Raw genomic sequence first — 22,757 nt, 5'->3', positions numbered from 1 at the left:
TCCTGCTAAGATGTTCTAATTATCAATTCTAATAGGTGTGTGTGGGGGGGTTCCTACTCCACCAAGGTGCAATTTTCCAGACACAAGTTGGGTGTTCAATAGTTCAATTAGCATCAGCTCCCACAGGATAAGGGCTCAGTTTTACAAGACTGACCTTTGCCCACATATACAAAACTTCAGATGCCAATTGCAAGCCAGATTTTTCCCTGTGCTTCTGAACAATTTAGAAATCTCTAAACTAGAGGTTTCCATAACCTCCTCCTTGGGTTTGATTAATTTGCTAGGATGGCTCACAGAACTTAGAGAAACATTTTACTTACTAGATTACAGGTCTTTTATAAAAAGATATAACTCGGGGACAGCGAGATGGAAGAGACGCATAGGGCAGAATATGGGGAAAGGAGTGCAGAATTTTCATATCCTCTCTGAGGTGATCTCTCTCCCCAATCTCTATGTATTCAACAACCCAGAAGCTCTCCAAATTCTGTCCTTTTTTATTCTTATGAAGGCTTTATGACATAGGCATGATTGATTAAACCATTGACTGTTGGTTACTGAATTCAACTTCCAGCCTCTTTCCTCTCCCTGGAGGTCCGAGGTGAGATGGGGAACCTAACTTTCAATCTTCTAATAGTTGGTTCTGCTGACAATCAGTCCCCATCCTTAGGTGACTTTCAAAATGTACCTCAATATCATATAAAACACATCACTTAGGAAATTCCAAGGGTTTTAAGAGCTCTGTGCCAGAAATGGGGACAAAGGCTAAACATACATTTCTTATTATAAATCACAATATCACACCTGCCCTGTCCACTGTCATTTCAAGGAAACCTCCTTTTGTACCCTTATTTACATCCACCTCCATTTAGCAATCCTCAGTCAGCTTGCCTTCCTATATTACAAATCATGATTAACGACCAACCAGTTATGGGGCGCCTGGGTGGCTCAGTGGGTTAAGCCACTGCCTTCGGCTCAGGTCATGATCTCAGGGTCCTGGGATCGAGTCCCGCATCGGGCTTTCTGCTCAGCGGGGAGCCTGCTTCCCTCTATCTCTCTCTCTGCCTGCCTCTCTCTGTCTACTTGTGATCTTTCTCTATCAAATAAATAAATAAATAAATAAATAAGACCAACAAGTTATTTCCATCACAAGTGAAATGACAAATGTGAAACTCCTGTTATCTATTCAATCACCTTCGGTCCTTCTTAGAAACCGCCTACTACCAGAGCTCAGAAATCTAAGTTAAGACGCCTGCCTTTATGGTCCATCCAGAGGAGATCCAGTAGGTCCTTTTGTAGCCCAGAAATCCCAGATACAGAGCAAATACCTACAGAAACTTAATCCTCAGAAACAACCAAATTTCACTCTTTTTTTTTTATTTTTTAAGATCTTATTTATTTTTTTTTTCCAAATTTCACTCTTTGTTCCAATTCCCTGAGTATAAGCTCCCTGAGGCTTCTGGCCAGATTGCCCTCATTCTGATTGCAGAAGGGAGGAGGTCCCAAAGTCTGCCCCACCAAAACCTCTGAGGAGTAGGTTTCTTAGGATGGTCACTCAACAAGAGTGACCACTTGATGCCAGGTCTCTTCTCTAATCCAACCAACACTGGCTTCTGACTTCCCTTTAGAATCCAGGAAGACTTTCCTCCAGATTCTAGAGCTGTGGGAGCAGGCCGCCATATCCTACTTTGATTTTATAACCCTAATCTTCATTCCATCTCACATCCACAGTTGCAGTAACTTCCGCTGCCTCTCAAAGATAGAACACTTCAACAGTTCAGCTATGAGCCTGTAAAATGCAGCTTTCTAGATCTCACCTTAGACCTATTGATTGAGAATCTTTGTAGGTAGAGGTCCAGCTATCTGTATCTTAACTCACACCCCCAGTGAAAATGACGCAGTTGGTGTAGCACCACATTGTACACTGGCATTTGAAGATCTCTGCACTAGAGTAGGTGGGAAAACTACATTATCCACAGATCCAGTGTTGACTGCAGAGAACTAAGAGGATGGATGCCTGTTGCAGGGCTTCAGATGTAGCTTTCCTAGAGTAAGTCAGGAGAATGCCACATAGATAATGCTCTATCTTTCTGTGATAGCAAGCCATCCTATTTGCTTCTAGGCTAGTGCTAGGGGTGATAAATTTCCTGAGAATATTGTAGATCATAGAAAGCCTAGTCATAAACCATAAGAGACTCTTAATCTCAGGAAACGAAACATACTGAAGGTTGCTGGGGGGTGTGGGGTAGGTATAGGGGGACTGGGTGATGGCCGTTGGGGAGGGTATGTGCTATGATGAGTGCTGTGGATTGTGTAAGAATGAGGATTCACAGACCTGTACCTCCGGGGCTAATAATACATTATATGTTAATTAAAAAAAAAAAAAAAAGAAGGGAAATCTAGTCATTGGAGTGCCTTCCAGGCTTTTTATGGACCATGGTGAACCCAGAGTCCCAAAGACCGAGTCTGGCAGTATTAGAGACCATGAATTAGATCAGGATTTTATAAACTTATGAACAATTTTTAAATCATCGTGGTGTGTTTAAGTCATCAATACACTGTCAGGAAATGTGGGTGCACTTAGATTAAAATAAACAGCAAAAATGGGCTCATGAATCAATCATTTGAAGAAAGAATCAAAATCTTACTCATATGAGTTTTTTAAAGAAAAACTTTACATTAGAAGAAAAAAACAACTAAATAGGAAAATTAAATAATGTACTTTATTAAGAACAAAAAATACAAATATGCTGCCAAGCTTAGAGCATTAGGCACACAGCACACTCTTGGCTGGCAGGTGCAGCCATGTGCTCAAGGTAGTGGGCCTCCTCTCTCTTGTCATGTCCAGGAATGGCTGTCACTTCTTAAAAGCATATCATTGCATAATAAAAGAACAACAAAAACTGTTAATGCCTTCCATGCTTTTTAACAAATGCTTTTCAATGGGGAAAATTTTACTAGCATTGTTTTTGCCACAGACCACATGAACCAGTATTCGATTAATGCAAGTGAGAACCTGTTGCTCAGTGGTCATAGAATTAAGAAGAGAGGGCAGAGTGGCTAAATCTGGTGGTGGTGGTGGTGGTGGTGGTGGTGGTGGTGGTGGTGAAGGAGCAATGGATGAAGGAGCCATGTCTTAGAAGCTCATGGAGAACATAGCTCAACCCTGAGGTGCCTGGAGGAGGATTGAATAAACACCCTTCCCAGAGAATGCCACAGGGACAGTGAGACTCTGGGGAAAGCTCTGGGGAGAGCTCAGTGTGAGTTAAGGAAGGAACTGAGTTGGGGCAGGGGGTTGCTGTTCCAGCAAGGAAGTGTGAGTTAAGGAAAGAAATGGAGGGAGAGGGCCAATGGGCAAGCTGTTACCTCTCTGTTGTGATGTCCACTCTCATAAGAGTATAATTCTTCCTGAAGAAGAATGAGAAGATGGCATTCCCCTTTGGGTCCCTGGAAACTACCAATTTCCGTCGATTCACTCCGGAGTCACTGGTGGAGATTGAAAAGCGAATTGCTGCCACGCAGGCAGCAAAGAAAGCCAAAGATAAGCACAGGGAGAAGGACCAAGAAGAGAAGCCTCGGCCCCAGCTAGACTTGAAAGCTTGCAACCAGCTGCCCAAGTTCTATGGTGAGCTCCCAGCAGAGCTGATTGGGGAGCCCCTGGAGGATCTGGACCCTTTCTACAGCACACACCGGGTAAGGGTGATTGGCTGGGAAGGCTGTTCTGAGCTCTGGCAGAGGAAGCCTCTGCTCCACTCAGCCTAGGGCGTTCTCCTGACCTGGGTGATGTGGCTGTGAGCTAGACTCAGTTAATGACAAATGTATCCAACTCCCTCTTTGGTACTGTCTTCATATTTTTATATTTATGGTGGAGACCAATTAAACTCAAATCCTCAAAAGCAACAACAGCTGCTATGAAATTTTAAGAGGAAGTTGGCTGTTCTCTTGGATGACCACTGTCCTAGGATCTCCCATGATGTTGGCTGTCTTTGCAAAAGGGGGCAGGGATCCTGAGTCTTGGGGTGGGGGTAGAGTAGACAAGGGGATCAGAAATCAGGATGATTTAATGAGTGGTCCTCAAAGTTTGATCTCAGAATCCCTGGCGTTCCTTAAACTCTTTTAGTGGGTGAAGGAGGTCTTCTATACTCTCTTTGTCTCACACACACAGTATAAGCAAAAGGGCATAAATAGTAACAAAAACTCTTTGGGGTCCTCAATAATTTCTTTTAACTTTATTTTTTCAGTGTTCCAAGATTCATTGTTTATGCACCACACCCAGTGCTCCATGCAATATGTGCCCTCCTTAATACCCACCACCAGGCTCACCCATCCTCTCATCCCTACCCCTCTAAAACCCTCAGTTTGTTTCTCAGAGTCCATGGTCTCTCATGGTTTGTCTCCCCCTCCAATTTCCCCCAACAGCCTTCTTTCTCCTCTCCTTCATCCAATGTCCTCCGTGTTATTCCTTATACTCCACAAGTAAGTGAAACCATCTGATAATTGACCCTCTCTGCTGGACTTATATCACTCAGCATAATCTCCTCCAGTCCCAGTCCATGTTGATACAAAAGTTGCATATTCATCCTTTCTGACAGAGGCATAATATTCCATAGAGTATAAAAGTCTCCTGAAGTCCTAACATTTGAGAACCACTAGTTTAAATGAGAGCTGCTTCATGACAATTTCCCTATTTGTATTGTGTCTTAGATGTTCCACACAGCAACCTCCTGCCCCCAAAATGATGTGTGTATGTTTGGGAGTTGGGAAAGACAGGAATCAGCCATCTCAAATATGGTTTATAGAGAAAATAAAAAGACACTAAAATGTCTTTCTCCCTCCTCTCACAGGCCAAGAACCCTCACCTTCCTAGATGCTCAGAGGCAAGGAGTAGCGAGGGCTTTACAGGGGAGACCTAGGAGGCAGAGAGCAGAGGGAGCATCCCCACACCAGGGTTGATCTGCTAATCAGAAGAGGAATTTAATGCAGCCAGAACCATATCCTCCAGTTGCCAGAATCCTGGCCCTGGGGCTGAAGCATCCCACTAGCCCCAGATCAGACTCCTGCCCACTGGGCACTCTCAGTGGGCTCATCTTGATGCACAGTCAGTCACTGACAGGGCCTGAGGTCTTGCGAGGAGGGTGAGAATGTGGCCCTCAGTCCTTGATCCCCACTACCTCTGCCCCTCCACTTGGCTCTCCACTAATGGATGCATGGTTCCCAGACCTCGTCTTGCTCATAAGCCTGAAATGATACCATTTGTACTCCAAACCATGATTGTGTGAGGATGCATACTTCTCACTTCAGGTCCACCTTCTGCTTTGTTTTGTTGTAGACGTTTATGGTGCTCAACAAAGGGAGGACCATCTCACGGTTTAGTGCCACGCGGGCCCTGTGGTTATTCAGTCCTTTCAACCTGATCAGAAGAACAGCCATCAAAGTGTCTGTCCACTCATATCCTTTGCACTGTTGCTTCTTCCACATGATTCCTTTAAAATCAGGCTTTGCCACTGTGTTCAGCACCTTCTTTAGAGGTTAGCAATATGGGTGTCCTCTAATTGAATCCTGAAACAACAAAAACATTGCATTGAGAGAAAAATGTCTGTGGCTTTAATATGTTCAACATCTGAAAGCTGTCCCAAGAAAGAGGAGGTGCTCGTGCAAGCCACAGGTGGGTTTAGACTAGTCTGGACACACCTGGGCATGTACCACCTAAAAAAATGCCCTACTTATGAATGAGCTTTGCTGATATACAGGGCACATTCTTACCATGTGAGACGGGCTCATCTCACAATATAATAACCAATAAGAGGTCACCGAAGCTTCTTTGGCTTTTGAAATAGGCATGGGTTCTTACTCTGGGCCCTAGCCATGATGAGGACCGGCTGTTCATTGGGCAAAAGAGCAGCACCTGCCAGAGGACAAAGAGGACAGACGACAATGGGCAGAGCTTAGATTGTCTCAGTGGAACCACACTGGTCACAGACACTGCCAATATCCCAAGTTACCCCCAAACTACTAGCAGGTTACTAAGTTCAGTAGTCCAAAAAAATGTTAATAGTTCAAGGCTCATGCCATTGGGGAATATAGTAATGATTAGAGAAAAATCGGTCAAATGTCTGTATTATAGTAACAGTTTTAGGTACCTTCAGAATCTGACTCCAGTTTTTGTTTTGTTTTGTTTTGTTTTTCAAGGCAAGCCAAACTAGGACAAAAAAGAGACTTTGGCTTCGTTTCCAAGGATCTTCCCTGGTGACTGTCCAAATTGGAAGCTCGTAATGACAAATTCAGCCCTGGCTTCCAGGAGGTTGATTTGCAAGAACAGCCTTGCCTCAGCTGCCTGACAGATGGTAGCCAGCCTCTTCTGGGGAGGCTCCAGTAAAAGGAGCTCTCTCCCCCCACTCTGGGGCAGCTTGCTGGATTGCTGGACAGCATTCAGTAAGCTGATAGCTCTGGCAAAGAGTCATTTCAAAAATGAAACTGCACTGCTCCATGTAGTTGCACTACATTTTCCTTTTACGTGTTTTATCTTTATGACCAAGCAGTGGGAGTTATATTTTCTTAATTCAATCTTGAATTTTCTGATCCTATAGAAGGATATTTAGTGGTAATAGTAGGCTACCATTTGCTAACTACCTCCTAAGTGTCATCACTGTCATAGGTACAGAAACCTTTGAAGAAGAGATTTGCATCCCCATCTTACAGATGATGAAACTGTTACTCAAAGGAATTAAATAAATTGTCCAAGGTCACAGAGTCAGTTAAGAGGCCCAGCCTGTACCCTGCTTAGAACAGGGTACAGCAATAAGGAAGTAAGCAGTTAAGGGAAATGAACTGAGGTAATTTATTCTCTCAGTATGTCTTCTCTACTTGGGTTTTTTTAAAAAAATATATCCAATTACATAAAAATCACCAGTAAAGAAAAACAGCAAATATACAAACTCCTCTCCACACATCCTGGTTCAGTTACATCTTAATTATCTGTAAGGAACAGCTAATTAGAAATGAAATCCCTTTAAAGAATCAAGTGACCAGTGAATATTCTTTTCATCTTGAGATTTAATGAATCATAATTGCTGGATGGAGTCATAGCTGGACAGAAAAGCTCTTAGGTGTCTCCTTCTCACAAAGCCTGTATTTATATATTTATATATTATATATTTATATATTATATACTTATATATTATATATTTAAATCTTATGAACTTGGTAGCTCCACTCCAAAAGATATTCTTCAAGGTATTGGAATTCCAGTGTCCTATTACTAATATTTCACCAAAATTATAATTCTAATCAAATTTGCTATGAATGTTTCCACAAGTAATAGTGTAGGTAATATATTACCTTTAAAGGTTTGTGAAGTTGGAGATATGATTTTAATTTAAGCCTTGGGTTAACATTTTCCTCCCATGTGAACACATTTCTTAATTTAATTGCAAGTCAACAGGAAAATGCGGTTTAATTAGCAGAATTTCCCTTTTCAAAATAGATGTGTTCCTAAGTAACTGTAAAACAGGGCACATTAAAGACATTTACAGAAAACTAAAATAGATTTAAATACTTCTGCTCAAACTGAAATTATGAAAGATGAGTGGTTCACTCTCTCTGTAGATCAAGCTTATCTTCAGGCTTTGTTTTTCTTTAGGACGTAATGGTTAGGAACCCAAGCTGGTCCTGAGAAAAATGTCCTGTGGGGGAAATTTTTCTTTGGGTTTTCTCCACCAACATGTCTTCCCATCAGGTTACCCCTTTCTACTCACCTTCTTCAGTGTCACCTTCCCCTTGTGGTAATCCCGTGGTTCAACCTTGAATATTCTCATCTCTGGTTAGAAAGAGTTCTCCATCCCAGCCTAATTCTATCTGGAATTTTCTCCTTGCAGCAACATTTTACATCCCTGTGCCTGCCTCCACCATTTCTAGCCAGGGGCCCATTTCCTCAGTGCGACTGATCTCAGCTAAGTGGGGAAAACCATCCAACTCAACTAATTCCCATGACAGCTGGTAACCCTCCCTTTAGCTCTAACTTCCTAGAAGTAGTCTGTCTTTTAGGAAAAAAGAGACACTTCCTGGACAAAATTTCAGGCTACATTGTATCATAAAGTGAAGGTGTCAGGGAAGAAAGACATTTTAGAGAAAGGATTCTTGTTTTCTTCCATCTTGCTGAGGGTTCTGTTATTAATCTGAGGTCACATCTCAGCACCATATAGCTAACTAACTTGTACAGCCTTGGAAAAATTATTTAAGTTTTCCAGCCTGTTTTACAAAGTATAGATATGATATTTACATACAAGTTCGGTTGTATTAGAAATAATGTGAATGAAGTAACCAGCCCGGCATAGGCACTCAGTAAATGTTAGCAGCTGTTATGTGACAAGTTCAAAAAGCTGATCCTAGCTAAAAGCTATGAATTTAATAATTCAGCATCAAGGTGATTATAGGTGACATCAGAGAAGCATGGCAACTCTCAGCTTTTCCTTAACACAGTCTGCTCAGGTGGTTCAGTCTATTTATTACCATCACTATTTTGGTCAATTGTGTGGGCATGACCCAAACTGAGCTTCCAGAAAGAATCGAGTAAGTAGAGTTGCTATCACTGTCATACCTGGGCCTCCTCTTTCTGTCCTTCTCTTCCTTCCCTTGGCAGCTTTTTTCTTTTATTTTTCCTGCCGGTCTCATTTGAGTATTGCATGCTTTGGGGTGGTTAGATATTTCCTTTTCTGTGGACTTTGGTGCATAAAGACACATGTGGTTTTCAACTGTGGAGAACCATCAGTTGTTGGTTCTCAACCTCGGAATCCCCTGGGGAGATTTTAAAAACATTAATGCCTGGGTCTCCGTCTCAGAGAGTCTGATTTCATGGGTCTGGGGTGGTCTGGGCAAATGAGCTTCCCCAGTTACCTGCTGCATTCCCCTGCTAGGTGCACACATGAACCAAGTTTAAGGATGGCCTACTCTGAGAGGCAGGCGCAAAACTGAGACAGAAAGAAGAACAAATGGTTCTGGAACATATTCAGAAAACTACCCATGAATAAAGCTGTTTATGTTATCATGGCTCATATACTTCAAAGTGACCTTAATATTCCTGAGAGTATTCTCTTTCCCTGGGTTAGCAGATGGAACCCCTGCAGTTTGGGAGCATAGGAACTTTCCATAAACTCCTGCACCAACACGTCCAGGAGGGGTGCCCCCAGCTCAACGTAAGACTGACATACATTTGCCTCAATAATAGGAACTCTGTAGAAATTTCTTTTTTGAACTTCTAAATTTTTTAAAAAATTTTTTGCTGGTCATAACATTAATACATGCCACAATAGAAAATACACTTGACCCTTGAGCAACATAGGTTTAAACTGTGTGGATCCACTTTTACATGAATTTTATAAAAATAAGTATACTACAGTACTATCAATGTATTTTCTCTTCCTTAGGATTTTCTTAGTAACATTTTCTTTTTCTAGCTTATTTTACTGTAAAAAGACAGTATATAAGACATATAACCTACAAAATATGTGCTAATTGACTGTTGATGTTATTGAATGGCTTCCTGTCAACAGTATGCTGTTAATAGTTAAGTTTTGGGGGAGGCAAAACTTATATGTGGGTTTTTACTGTATGAGAGGTGTCAGTACCTTTAACCTCTAAGTTTTCCAAGGGTCCACCATATGTTGTATTTCTATTAATAGATTAAAGAAGGCTAATCAGGTGTCACCTTAACTGATGCTAACAAATCATTTGATAAAGTTTAATATCTGCTTATAATTAGAAATACCAAGGAAAGAAGGAATAGAAAGGAATTGCTGCACTCTGATAAAGGGTAATTACTTTGAAGGAAGTAACAAACAGCATGCTTAATTGTGAAACATGGCCAGCTTTCCCTTTGAAATCAGAAACAAAAAGAAAGAAAGGGAAGATGTCAGTTTCATCAGTCCTATTTAACTTCGTAAATGAGAGCCCAGCCAGCATAGTAAAGGAAGGAAAAGAAAAAAATATATATAAGAATAAGAAAAGTAGCAAAGATGCCATGATCTACAGATAATACAACTGCATGATACAACAGCCAATATAATCTAGAGATAAACTATTAAAGTTAACAAGACAGTATAGAAAGGTAGCTGGGTAAGTTGATATACATAAATTAGTTACATATTTATATACTAGCAACAAACAGAAAATAGCCAGGTTTTTAAAAATATCAGTTACACTGCTGTTTTAAAATATCAAGTATCTAGAAAGAGGATTATCAAAGTATGAATAAGATCTCTACAAAGAAAATTATGAAAAATATTGAGTAATATTACAGAAAACCCAATAAATGGAGAGATGTATTACATTCCTGGATTTAAAGTCACAATATTTTAAGACTTCCCAAAATAGCTAATAAATTTAATATGAGCCCAGTCAAAATCCCAATAGGCTTTTCTTTTTTTCTATTACTCAACAGCCTGACTCAAAGATTTATATAAAATTGCAAAGAGCAAATTATAACCAAGATACTTCTGAGGAAGAAATACAAGGTGGAAAAAGAGAACTGGCCCTCAGGATGTTAGAATGTATTGTAAAGCTCTAATCATTGAAAATGTGTGTGACTAGGGTTGGATTAGTCAGACTAGTGGGACAGAATTGTTGGCTCATCAACAGGCCAGTGCACATACAGACATTGAATTTGTGCTGATGGTGGCACAGTGGAACAGTGGGGAAAAGGCAGTTCTCAATAAATGATGCTGAAGAATTAGGAATCTTAACAGAAAAATTACTTTGCTCATCACAGCAAGTGTCCTCCTTAATGCCCATAACCTATTAAGCCCTTCTCCCCATGCACCTTCCCTCCAGCAACCCTCAGTTTGTTTCCTAGAGTTCAGCATCTTTTATGGTTTGCCTCCCTCTCATTTTTTATCTTATTTTATTTTTCCTTCTCTTCCCCCTTGTTCATCTGTTTTGTTTCTTAAATTCCACATATGAATGAAACCATATAGTATTTGTCTTCCTGTGACTGACTTATTGCTTAGCATAATACCCTCTAGTTCCAGCCACATCGTTTCAAATGGCAAGATTTCTTTCTTTTTGATGGCTGAGTAATATTCCAGTGTGTGTGTGTGTGTGTGTGTGTGTGTGTGTGTGTGTGTGTGTGTGGTGTGTGTGGTGTGTGTATACACACACACATATACATATATATCATCTTCTTTATCCATTCATCTGTCACTGGACATCTGGGCTCTTTTCATATTTTGGCTATTGTGGACATTGCTGTTGTAAACATTAGGGTGCCTGTGCCTGTTTGTATCACTATTTTTGTATCTTTTGGATAAATACCTAGTAATGCAATTGTTGGGTCATAAGGTAGCTTTATTTACAACTTTTTTGAGGAAACTCTATGCTGTTTTCCACAGTGGCTACACCAGTTTGTGTTCCCACAAACAGTGTAAGAAGGTTTGTCCTTTCTCTGCATCCTCACCAACATCTGTTGTTTCCTGAGTTGTTCATTTTAGCCCTTCTGACCAGCGTGAGGCAGTATCTTCTTGTGATTTTGATTTGTATTTCCCTGATGCAAGTGATGTTGAACATTTGTGTGTGTGTGTGTTAATCATTTTTATGTCTTCTTTGGAGAAACATCTGATGAATCACTAAATTCTATCCCCAAAACTAACAATATACTATATGTTAATTAAATTGAATTTAAATTTTTTAAAAAAGAAAAATTACTTTGAACATCCAACTTTATGCCACATACAAGAATCAATTCTAGGTAGATTAAAATCTAAATTTCTTTGTGAAAGACGAAACATAAAGATTTTAGGGGAAAAATGAGAATTTCTGATGAACTCAGTTTAGAGAGAGATTTATTACATGTGACAAAAGAAGCAGTAACCATAGAGGAAAAAAAATGATACATTTTCGCACACTAAAATTAAGTACATATGTTCATCAGAAGACAATTTTGCAAGAGCGAGAAAGCAAGCCTACTGAGGAAGAGATATTTGCAACACGTGTACCTAAAAAGTGTTTATATCCAGAAGATGATCCCCTACAAATCAAGTAGAAACACATCAGAGCAACCAATTTTGAAATGAGCAAAAAATTTGTATAGATATTTCACAAAAGCAGAAACCCAAATGGCCAATTAACATAAAAATTTTCTTAATCTTTTTCTTAATCAAGGAAATGTGATTTAAAATTACACAGAGAGATTATTATAAATGCATCAGATGAGGGAAATTTAAAATTTTGACAATACCAAGTATTAAAAAAGATATAAAATAACAGAAACTCATATAATGCTGGGAATGTCCAACTTCTTTGGAGATCAATGGATATCATCAAATACAGGTGCAGACACACATAGACTGTGATTATTAATTAAACTCTTAGATACATAAAACGCTCAACAGAAATATGTGTGGGCTCTAAGATAGAGCTATGAGAAAGTTTATGAACACTGCCCATAGAAAGCCCCAATTGGAAACAACCTAAATGTCCAAAAATTTTGGAATATGTTAAATATCTCTCTTACATTCTTAAAATGGAATAATGTACAGCAATGAAAATGAATAAACTATAGTCCACAAAACAAAGATGAAAAAGGCCAGACACAAAAGAGTGCATAAGTATGACTCCATTTATACAAAATTCATAAACAAGCAGAAATTAACTATTCTGCTTAGACATGCTTACTTAGGAGCTCAAAAATACAAATGAAACCTTTAAGACAGAGAAAGGAGGACATAATTGGGAAGAGGCTTGTGGGGTGTTTACAATGTTCCATTTAGCAACATGAGTAGTTATCTCACGGCCACTATGGACTGGATTATGTCTCCCCAAATTCACACATGGAAGGCCTAACCCACGAGATATACTGGAGAAAGGGCCTTTAAGGACAGTGCTATGGTTCAAAGAGGTCAGGAGGGCAGAGCCATGACCCAGTAGAACTGGTGTCCTTGTACAAAGGGGAATGGAGCCCAGAACTCTCTCTGCCATGTGAGGACACAGTAAGAAATCAATCCTTAGCAAGCCAAGAAGAGGGTTCTCACCAGAGCCTCTCCAAGAGGCACCTTCATCTCCAATTTCCAGCCTCTAGAACCATGAGAAGTCAATTTCTGTACTTTAACCACTCTGTCTATGGTACATTGTTATGGTAGACCGAGCTAATACGTAAGTGTTCATTTTATAATGAATTTATAATTCATGTGCATTTCTATTATGCACATTACATATCACAATAAATAACTTAAAAACAAAATGATTTTTTTAAATGGCCATTGCATATAATGCAGACAACTGAAAAATATAAATCAGAAGAGAGGAGGTAGAGAAATCACTGTCGGTATTTCAGGTTATTATCTTCTCTCCCTCTCTTAGTCTTTCTCTCTCTCTCTCTTTCTATTGTGTGTGTGTGTGTGTGTGTGTGTGTGTGTGTGTATACATATATATATATGTATATACATCTATTTGAAGATCTAATTGGCTTTATCAAATGATTCGTGCACCAGGCAGCAGCCCATCTAGCAAGCAGAGAGGCACTGAGAGGAGTTGTACAAAATGGAAGTCTTCATAGGTAGGAGGGTGGGGGCAAGAAAGTTATTAGCAAAGGCAAAAGATTCTTCCAGAGGGGGCAGTTTGCTAGGGGAAAAAACAAGGTATCTTCTCATGCAGAATACCTCATCTTTCTTTGAGGACCTAAGTGGCAGACTCTTAGATGCCAATGGAAAGAACAATTTCCTGATTGACCAGTCAAGGCCCTATTTCCAGGGGAGGCTGAAACTTCCAATAGATTGGATTTTAAGCCCCCATTTGGGAACTCAGTCTAAGTGGCACCCTTTTGGGTTTGCAGTTTTCTTAACTATATATAGGCTGAGATTGTATAGCATGTAAAATCTCTATCCTTATTTTGAACTTTTAATGCAAAGCATTTTCTCTCAAAAGTAAGAGTTATTTGGGGATCCTGGTTAAATATGGAAGATAGCATGCATATGTTTTACCCCAACCCTCTCAGAACGCCAATAAAATGACAGCATGGGAAAAGAACGGTATAAATATACAAGAACAAAGAGAAGGAGAAAGAAAAGCGCAGAGGACAAAGATGTCATAACAATCTCAGAGGGCCAAAAGTGGGTGGAGGCCTGATAAATGACTCAGCACATTGGGGTTTGTTAACCGAGGTGACTGTAAAGAGGGATAAAAATGACAATCAAGGCATTTACCCCTAAAACCTCAGAGGCCCTGAAAATGTGAACATGATACAAATAGCAATAAGAGGAAAGAAAGAACGTGGGAGCAGAGTATGTTCACTTACTGCTGCTTCTGTAATAGCAAGGAATTAAAGAGTATTCTTTAAAGTAGATAAATCAAGGAATGAAAAATAATTATATTTGACAGTACAAAGGTTAGCACTAAAAAAACACAACTAAGTATAATCAAATGATGCATAAAACAGAGGGGAAAAGAAAATTGCCAAATGGAATGTAAAGAGATAGCATACTAAGGGTGATACATTACAACATTGCAGTTATAATTATGAATTTACAAAGGCAACTGCTAGATTTAAAATAAAAACTGTTCTAAGTTTCGAATCACACACACAAAAAGCAAATAAAACATACCAGACAATGAAATATTTTTTAAAACTATTAAATACATAACTTAAAGTTACACAAACAAAGATCAAACAACTCTGTTATGTTAATAAATATAAATGGATTGGACTTATCTGTTGTCTTCACACATATTCATATATAACAAAGCAATAGCCAAGTTTATGTTGAATAAAATATACTGCTCCAGGTGTTTCAGAAAGGTCAAAATTAATGAATGGACAAAGATATAAGCCAAGGCACACAAAAAGAGCAGGAAGTCAGATGTGAATATCAAAGAAGGTGGTATCTAGGCCCAAAGTCATCAAACAGGATAAAAATGACACTTTGTAATGCTAAATAATCCAAAACAGTAACCTATATCTTTGCAATAAATAATATGGCAACAATGTTCGTAAATTGAAAATTATGACACTATAAGGGAAATAAAAACATTATAAGGATTAGAAAGTGTAATTAATTCTTTCAGCCCATAACAGATCAAGTGTATAAAAAAGTATGTAAAGATATATAGATGACCTGAATAATTAATAAGACACATCTGATTCATATATATCAAACTGTATTCCCTAAAAAATAGAGAATATACCTCCATACAAATTGGCCAAATATTAAATCACAACAAAACCTCAAATAGCTCCAAAAAGTAAAAAGATGAGAAACATCCTCTGATCACACAATAATAAAGTAAAAACAAAATTAGGGGGAAAAAAAGACATTTCCATTTAGAAATGTTAAAAACCTTTCAACTCTTATATTTAAAAAAAATAGTACAAACTAAAGTTATAGAATTTCTAGGGAAGAAAAAATTTTAAAAGCACTTTATTTAGAAACTATAGAGTACAGTTAAAGATATTAAGGGGATAATCCATAGAATTAAAGCAGAGAATATTTATTTCAGTACAAAATGAAAAGAATTATTTAAGCACCTAATATAAAACCAGAAAAAGAATAATATATGAAAGGAAAATTGGAAAAAAATTAATAATTTCAAAGAAAAACTTAACGAGTTAAGAAATAGTAAAACAGGGATACCTGGGTGGCTCTGTCAGTTAAGCATCTGTTTTTTTAATTTCAGCTCAGGTCATGATATCAGGATCCTGGGATCAAACCCCACCTTGGCCTCCATGCTCATTGTGGAGTCTGCTTGGGATTCTCTCTCAGCCTCTACCTCTACCCCTCCCCCGGCTCATGCTCTCTCACTATTTCTCTCTAAAATAAATAAATAAATAAAATCTTTGGGGAAAAAAAAGAAATAGAAAAACAGTAGAAATAATGAATCCAAAAGCTGTTAAAAAATATGTGTGTGAGATCTTTATACTGAAGGATAACAAAACACAACTGAGAGAAATTTTAAAGTATCAAATAAATTTAGCAATATCTTATGTTCAGGGATTAGACAACTCACCAGCTGTTAAAATGCCAGTGTTGTCCAAATTAACCTATAGATCTATGATCCATAATCTATAGATTTGATAAAGTCCCAATGAAAACCCTAGCAGTTCTGTAGGAACCGAATAGATTTTGCTTACATGGATGAAGCAAAATTTACTTAACTATTATCCTATTGATAGGCACTTATGTTGACCCTAATCAACATAATCTCCATATTCTGCAATCTTGATTCTTCAGTGAGTATCCTTCCTTACACACACATCTTTGAACACATAACACTGGTACCTGTGAGAGATGAGTTCTCAGAAGTGGAGTTGCTGGGTTAATTTTTGAAATATTACCAAATTGTTTTTCAAAGCTGTGCTAATTTCCATCCCCACTATTACTAAATTCACTCTTTATCATATTTCGTATGAACTGCATTGTTGACAAAACTTCCTTTATAAACACACTTCGAAAAAAAAATCTCATTTCTAGAAATGAGCAGGAAGGGGATGATGTTCAGTATCTTTGGCCCTATTAAGATGATCAGATTCCAGATTTTATTTTTGAGACGCAAACTGATAACAGTCACTGGTTGTTTACTATGTTGCTGAGAGCCCAAAGGAAAAGGGTAAATGTCCCTGGCATAGCCTGGGACTACAAAGATCGTGCTGTGTATTCTTGAGTAGAAATGAGATCATAGCCAGTGAGGAATCAGAAGCCAGTCCTATCACCATGTTCTTGATACAGTGTTTTGGACACAAGCAGTTCCCATCCCTTATCTCCCCTCCCAGCCATGATAGCTCCCTGAAACATTAGCTTTGCACTGCTACCTGCTGGCAAAGTTAGGCCCCTGCCTCTCTGCCTGCCTGCCTGCCTGCCTGTCTGCCTGTGGGAAGATTTCATATACATATTTCATTTTTAAATCCCTTCTTGGGCTCTGAAAGAAACTAGAGATTCACTGAAGCCAAAGAGGGGGAGGATATATCAGATTGGGCCCCAGATTGCTGGAGATAAAAAATGCAGAAGGATGTCCCACCATCCTCACCCTCTGAGCTCACGTAGAATCACTAAAGGGGTCCTTCGACAGCCCTGGGACACCCATCACTAACCATACTGAGAATCTGGAGAAGCAGTTGACAAAATACAGCAATTTGGTCACAGGGAAAAGCACAGTGGAAAGATAAATGTTTTCTCACCCGGAAAAAACACATGAAATAAAACAGAACCTGTGGTGAACAGGGGAGGGGCACTTGTGTTACCTGCATGAAGTACAGTTTTGTGATTTTCAGGTGTACACGAATGCATCACATTGCATCACATTGTATGCACACTCTAGCTGAAACTTTTTAAATCAACCTTGTGTTTTTGAGATGGGTTTAAGTGGATACATGTAGACCTAGTTCATTCATTTGTTACTGCTATATAATATTCCATAAAGGTTTTCTGTATTTTCTTCTAAAAGTCCTAGTATTTCTTTTTACATTTAGATATTTCATCCCCTGCTAGACTTAAACATGTATGCACATGGCTTGAGATAGGCTTCTGATATTTTTCTGTATGGATTATCCCAACGCCATTTTTAATGGATCATCATTCCCTGAGTGATTCCTCTTACTCCCTCTGTCATGCACCAGATTCTTGTGCATACTCAGGTCTGTTTCTCCTGGGCATTGATTTGTTACTCCATCAGGAGTAACCTGATTGATTTCTTACTCCATCAGGAGACCACACAGGTCTAAATGTTTGATGATAAAATTTGACCTGTTGATAAGAACTCCCCTCCTTATTTACCTTCTTGAAAATCATTAGTCCTTCTCTTTACTTTTCTATAATTTAAGGGTCATATTTTCAAGCTTTTTCCTTACAAGTCTCTTGTAGCTTTGATTGTAAATCCACTGAATTTATTGATTACCACTGGAAGAACTGCCACATTTGTAATATCAAGACTTCCCTCATATCAGCGTGGGGTAGCTCCCAATTTACACAGGCCTTATTTTATATTCTTCTGTAGCATTGTCCTATGTAAGATTCTTACGTTTCTTATCCTTAGGTATATTATTATCACTTTGGTCATCCTTTTGAATATATATTTTTACTTTACCAATAAAATAATGTCTACATACTGGTTTTGCATCCAGCAACCTTGCTGAACTGAACAAGCTCAACATTTTTCTATAGATTAGCTTGAGTTTTCTATTTAAGCAATTATATTATCTGCAAATAATGATGAAATTTTTTCTTTATGAGTCTTATATGACTTGTTTGTTTTTCCTATCTTTTCAAACTGGCTGGACATTCAGCACATTGCTGAACTGAAGCTACAATAGTAAGCATATTTCTTTTGCCATTGATTTTAAAGAGTATGCTTCTAATTTTCACTATTATCAGGGTGACTATAGGATTCTCATAATTAGCCTTTATCAAGTTGGGGGAATTTCTTTCCACTCTTGGCTTGTTAAAAGTTTCATTATGAATGGTTCCTATCAATATTTCTATTTCATTATCTTTCATCTGTTAATATAGTAGGTTACATTAATAAATTTTCCAATATAATTTTAATAGTTCCACGTTGATCATTGCTGGATTCAACTTGCCAGTATTTCATTTGCTCTGTCTTGGTAAATGAGGCTGATTTATAATCTTCTCTCGTAAGTTGTCCCTTTGGGCTGCTTTTCCACGTCTCTGCCTCACTATCTTCCTTCTGTATTGTCCCTGGGAACTCCAAAGTCTTCTCACTGTTTTGCATAGTAATTCAGGTATCTTCTTCCCCTACAATGTTCTTTAGCAAGTTACCCAAGGATCTCTGTTGGTCACTAGTTTCTCAGTAGCCTCTAAATAATTTCACAGATAAGAAGGAAAAGCAATGCAGTTCTTTCATGCATAATTTAAAAATCTAAAATGTATGTTAGATCATAATTTTCATAGAATTTCTGACCTTTTTATGTTCTTAAAAGCAGTGTATATGTTTCATAGACTGACAGTTCATGCTGATTAACATGAAGTTAATCATGTGTAGTTTATCCCAACTAATGTACTTTATCGTCACCCAACAGTTCCTGTTTACATTTTTTATTATTTTTTATTTTTATTTTTATTTTTTAAGATTTTATTTATTAATTTGACAGAGAGAAATCACAAGTAGACAGAGACAGCCAGAGAGAGAGAGAGAGGGAAGCAGGCTCCCTGCTGAGCAGAGAGCCCGATGCGGGGCTCGATCCCAGGATGAGATCATGACCTGAGCTGACGGCAGCGGCTTAACCCACTGAGCCACCCAGGCGCCCCCTGTTTACATTTTTTAAACTTGCATTTGTCACTGTTACCCTTGCATTGCATAATATCACAGTTCAAAAAAAATGAATCATTTCAAAAGTGGTTTGCAGAAATACAACAATGGTGATGAAAATAAAAAAATACACCTCACAATATGAAGTAAGTTCACGGATATAAATAATGAATGGACTCTGTCATAAATACAAAGCTGGAATCTGAGGCAAGTTGTCGCTCTCGCCAGCAAGAACGACTCGGAGACTCACGTAGCGGCGAACCTTTTTTATTAATCGCTTTTTTCTTCCTCCTTCTAACCGGGGGCGCATGGGTTTTTATGCAGGCAGTGTTAACCAATCAGAATGCAGTGCTCATGCACCTCCCGCGTGAGTGGACCTAAATGAACAGCCAATCATATTCAGTCCCTTACAGCTCTTATAGTAGGCCTCCTGTACTGGCTCCCGACAGCAAGTCATGAGACAAGTGGACAGTTTTATTTTATTATCTACTAATAACATTTTCATCAAATAATAATATACTACTGAAAGTTCCATATTATTTTCCAAAATACTGAAAGTTCCGTATTATTTTCCAACAAATCTTATCAACCTCACTTTTAAACCAGTTGACTATTCCTAGTACAAAAACAAAATTAGATGTGCTGTGATAACCACTGTGAATTGTATAAGAGTGATGAGTCACAGACCTGTACCTCTGGAACAAATAATACATTATATGTTAATAAAATTAATAAATAAAATAATCACCAAGAAGAAAAAAAAAAAAAACAAGAAACAAAATTAGGCTTTCCACTAAAAGTGATCAACACTTGATGTTAAAGGTTGAAAAGACATGAAAACTGTAGTGTCCTCATTCCTCCTTGCAGCAAAAACAAATACAACTATAACCTTGCTGGTAAGACATGAAACCAGCTTCCAAATCAATGACAAATATTGTAGTTGGAAAGAAAGCAACAAGCAATTGGTGCAATAGTAGTTCTTGTAAGAACTACTGCATTTCTTATAATGCGACTGGCATTTAAAATCAATGACTGTTACATATATAAACAAGGAGACATTCCACTTTGTAGTTCAATGAAACTATGGATATACCAGTTTTCAGTATACATTCACCATATATGTGAGAAAGAAGTGATCAATGACCTTGGTCTTATTTATCATGTAGCTAATTTTAAAAGAAGAGATTTCTGGTTTAATTCATTAAAGATTAGCTTGTAAACTTAAAAACGCATGTTAGGGTGTGCACCAAAGTTCTTAGCTATTCACAAGCACTATTCACAAGAACCAAAAGGTGGAAACAGTCCGAATGTCTGTCAACGGCTGAAAAGATAACAAAATGTGATAGATTTATTGATGGACAATAGAATATTATTCAGCATGAAAAATATTATTCAGCATGAAAAATCGTTGTTTCAGGGGTACAGGTCTGTACCCCTGAAACAAACAATACATTGTATGTTAATTTTTTAAAAAAGAATGAGATTCTGACACATGCTTCAACACGGATGGACCTTAAAAAACATTATGCTGAGTAAAATTAGCCAGATACTAAAGGACAAATTGTATGACTTGTCTGATTCCACTTATATGAGTTACCTAGGATAGGAATTTATGGAGACAGAAAGTAGAATCGAAGTTGCTAGGGACTAACCCGGGGAGGACTAAGGAGTTGTTTGATGAGTACTGAGTTTCTTTTTGGGTTACTAAAAAAGTTTTGGAGACGGATAGTGGCCATGGTTGCTCAATGTTGTGAAGACACTTAATGCCACTGAATTGCGTACTTAAAATGGTGATGGCAGTAAATTTTATGTTATGTATGTTTCACCACAGTTGCTTGGGGGGTTGGGGGAAAGACCCACAGAACTTGTACTGAAGAAGCTCCAGTCACATGGTTAACAAGGAAAGGCATCACTCTACAAACGAAAAGACACTGCTTCCAAATGCACTACATCCCTCATTCGTGGAAAAAAGTGGGGGTCCATAGCATGCCTTCAGACCCTGAGTTGCCTTTGAGGGACACAGCGGAAATTGTGAGTACAAACTGACTGTGGTCACTTAGCCTAAATCTCCACAGCTGACAGTGCTGGGATGAAAGTGAGTATAAGATGCTGCTTTCCCACACTGGATTGCCGTGACGGGCAAACAGAAAAGACTTAGAGTGTTTTAAAATAAGGAATAGAATCTTTTAAAATGGCCATTTCTACTAATACACATGGTCTGTCTCAGTGATACATTTAGGATTTTGAACAGTATGGATCTTTGACTTCAGGGTCTAAACACCAGGATTTTTTGATGATCAGACACCAGGATTTCTTAAGACTGAACAGTGGGGCAAATGGTTTGATGGCTGAGAGTTTGACTTTCTCAATACCCAGTGATTTTCTTCCTCCGTTAGGAGTGTCTTTGCATATTAAAAATCACATCCAAACATGGCAACAGAACATAAAAAAATACCTTGTGAGCCAAATGCCAGCAGAAAGAGGGTACGACTCTTGTCAGCTACTGTCCCCCGAGTTGAGACCGTTAACCCTCCAGCTTCTGGTGGTGTTAAAGCCTCGGCTTGCGTCCTCTGGTAAAACACTGAAATTAGTCTTCAGAACTCTCTCCATAATTTCTGGATCTGCATTTGATCTGAAAAGCCAGAAATATCTGTCAAAGCTTCCCAACAACCTATAATTCTGAGTTAAGGTTTTCTAATTTAGAAAACATAAAGAGTTGGGGCGGGGGACCAACAAGATATGAAAGCTGACAGCTCAAGCAGCCATCCAGCCAGATATAGATTTCTTCGTGAATAATTTCAAACACTATTTCCCTCTCACAGATATGAAAAGACATTACCGCTATTCTCTTTTCATGTGATTTTTACTTTTACATAAGGTACAGAGATTTACAGTTTAAAAGGTCACAGAGTTCTACAAAAATTCTAACAAAACAACAGCTTCATGTTTCTCATCTCCTTGTCCCTAATCCTGTATTTCCAAGAGGCAAGCACTGTCAGCTTTTTTACCTTTTTATCCTGATACTTCCATCTCTCCGATAAGATACTCATACTGTATTTTTTATTTTTCCACTTTAGATGTTATCTATGGGCTTTCTGTTGTGGAAAAAAAAGAATTAGGTGTACGTACCCACACGTAATTCCTCTCGCACTTATTTTCATATTGTAGTTATATTATCATCTGGGGTTAGGTAATGAGACGATGCATACGTCACCTGACTACAGACGCGATTATGTAATAGTATTGCCAAGCAAATGGCATGACAGCTGTGTCATGCAGTGTCCTTTGATTACATGCTCCTTTCGCTTTCTCTAGAGTTAATACAGATTTCATTACTTTATTTGCTCTGATTTCTATGTCTTTACCCTAATTTTCTCCCAAACTCTTCTCCAGAGGTTTATTCATTGCTTCAATTTAGTCAAACATATCAGGCTATCCATCAGTTTCCTGGAGTCCTCCATCTCCTGACTCAGTGTGGCCTAGGTGTTCTCAAGGCATGATGCACAGACCTTTTCTGG

General features: G+C 38.4%; 1 protein-coding gene across 1 annotated transcript in view; it reads left to right on the top strand.

Annotated features, from left to right (window-relative positions):
• Positions 1-22,757, top strand: part of SCN10A (sodium voltage-gated channel alpha subunit 10) — a 125,614-nt gene that overhangs the window by 15,730 nt on the left and 87,127 nt on the right. The window contains exons 3-5 of the mRNA XM_082746024.1: positions 3,412-3,690; positions 5,327-5,445; positions 8,485-8,565. Of these exons, the coding sequence (XP_082602150.1) occupies positions 3,424-3,690; positions 5,327-5,445; positions 8,485-8,565 (467 nt within the window). The 5' untranslated portion in view covers positions 3,412-3,423. The remainder of the gene's footprint in view (positions 1-3,411; positions 3,691-5,326; positions 5,446-8,484; positions 8,566-22,757) is intronic.

Source organism: Mustela nivalis (assembly GCF_964662115.1).
Source record: "Mustela nivalis genome assembly, chromosome: 1".
Lineage (NCBI taxonomy): Eukaryota > Metazoa > Chordata > Mammalia > Carnivora > Mustelidae > Mustela > Mustela nivalis.
The sequence above is the reverse complement of the archived record's forward strand: the minus strand, read 5'-3'. Positions and strand labels throughout refer to the sequence as shown.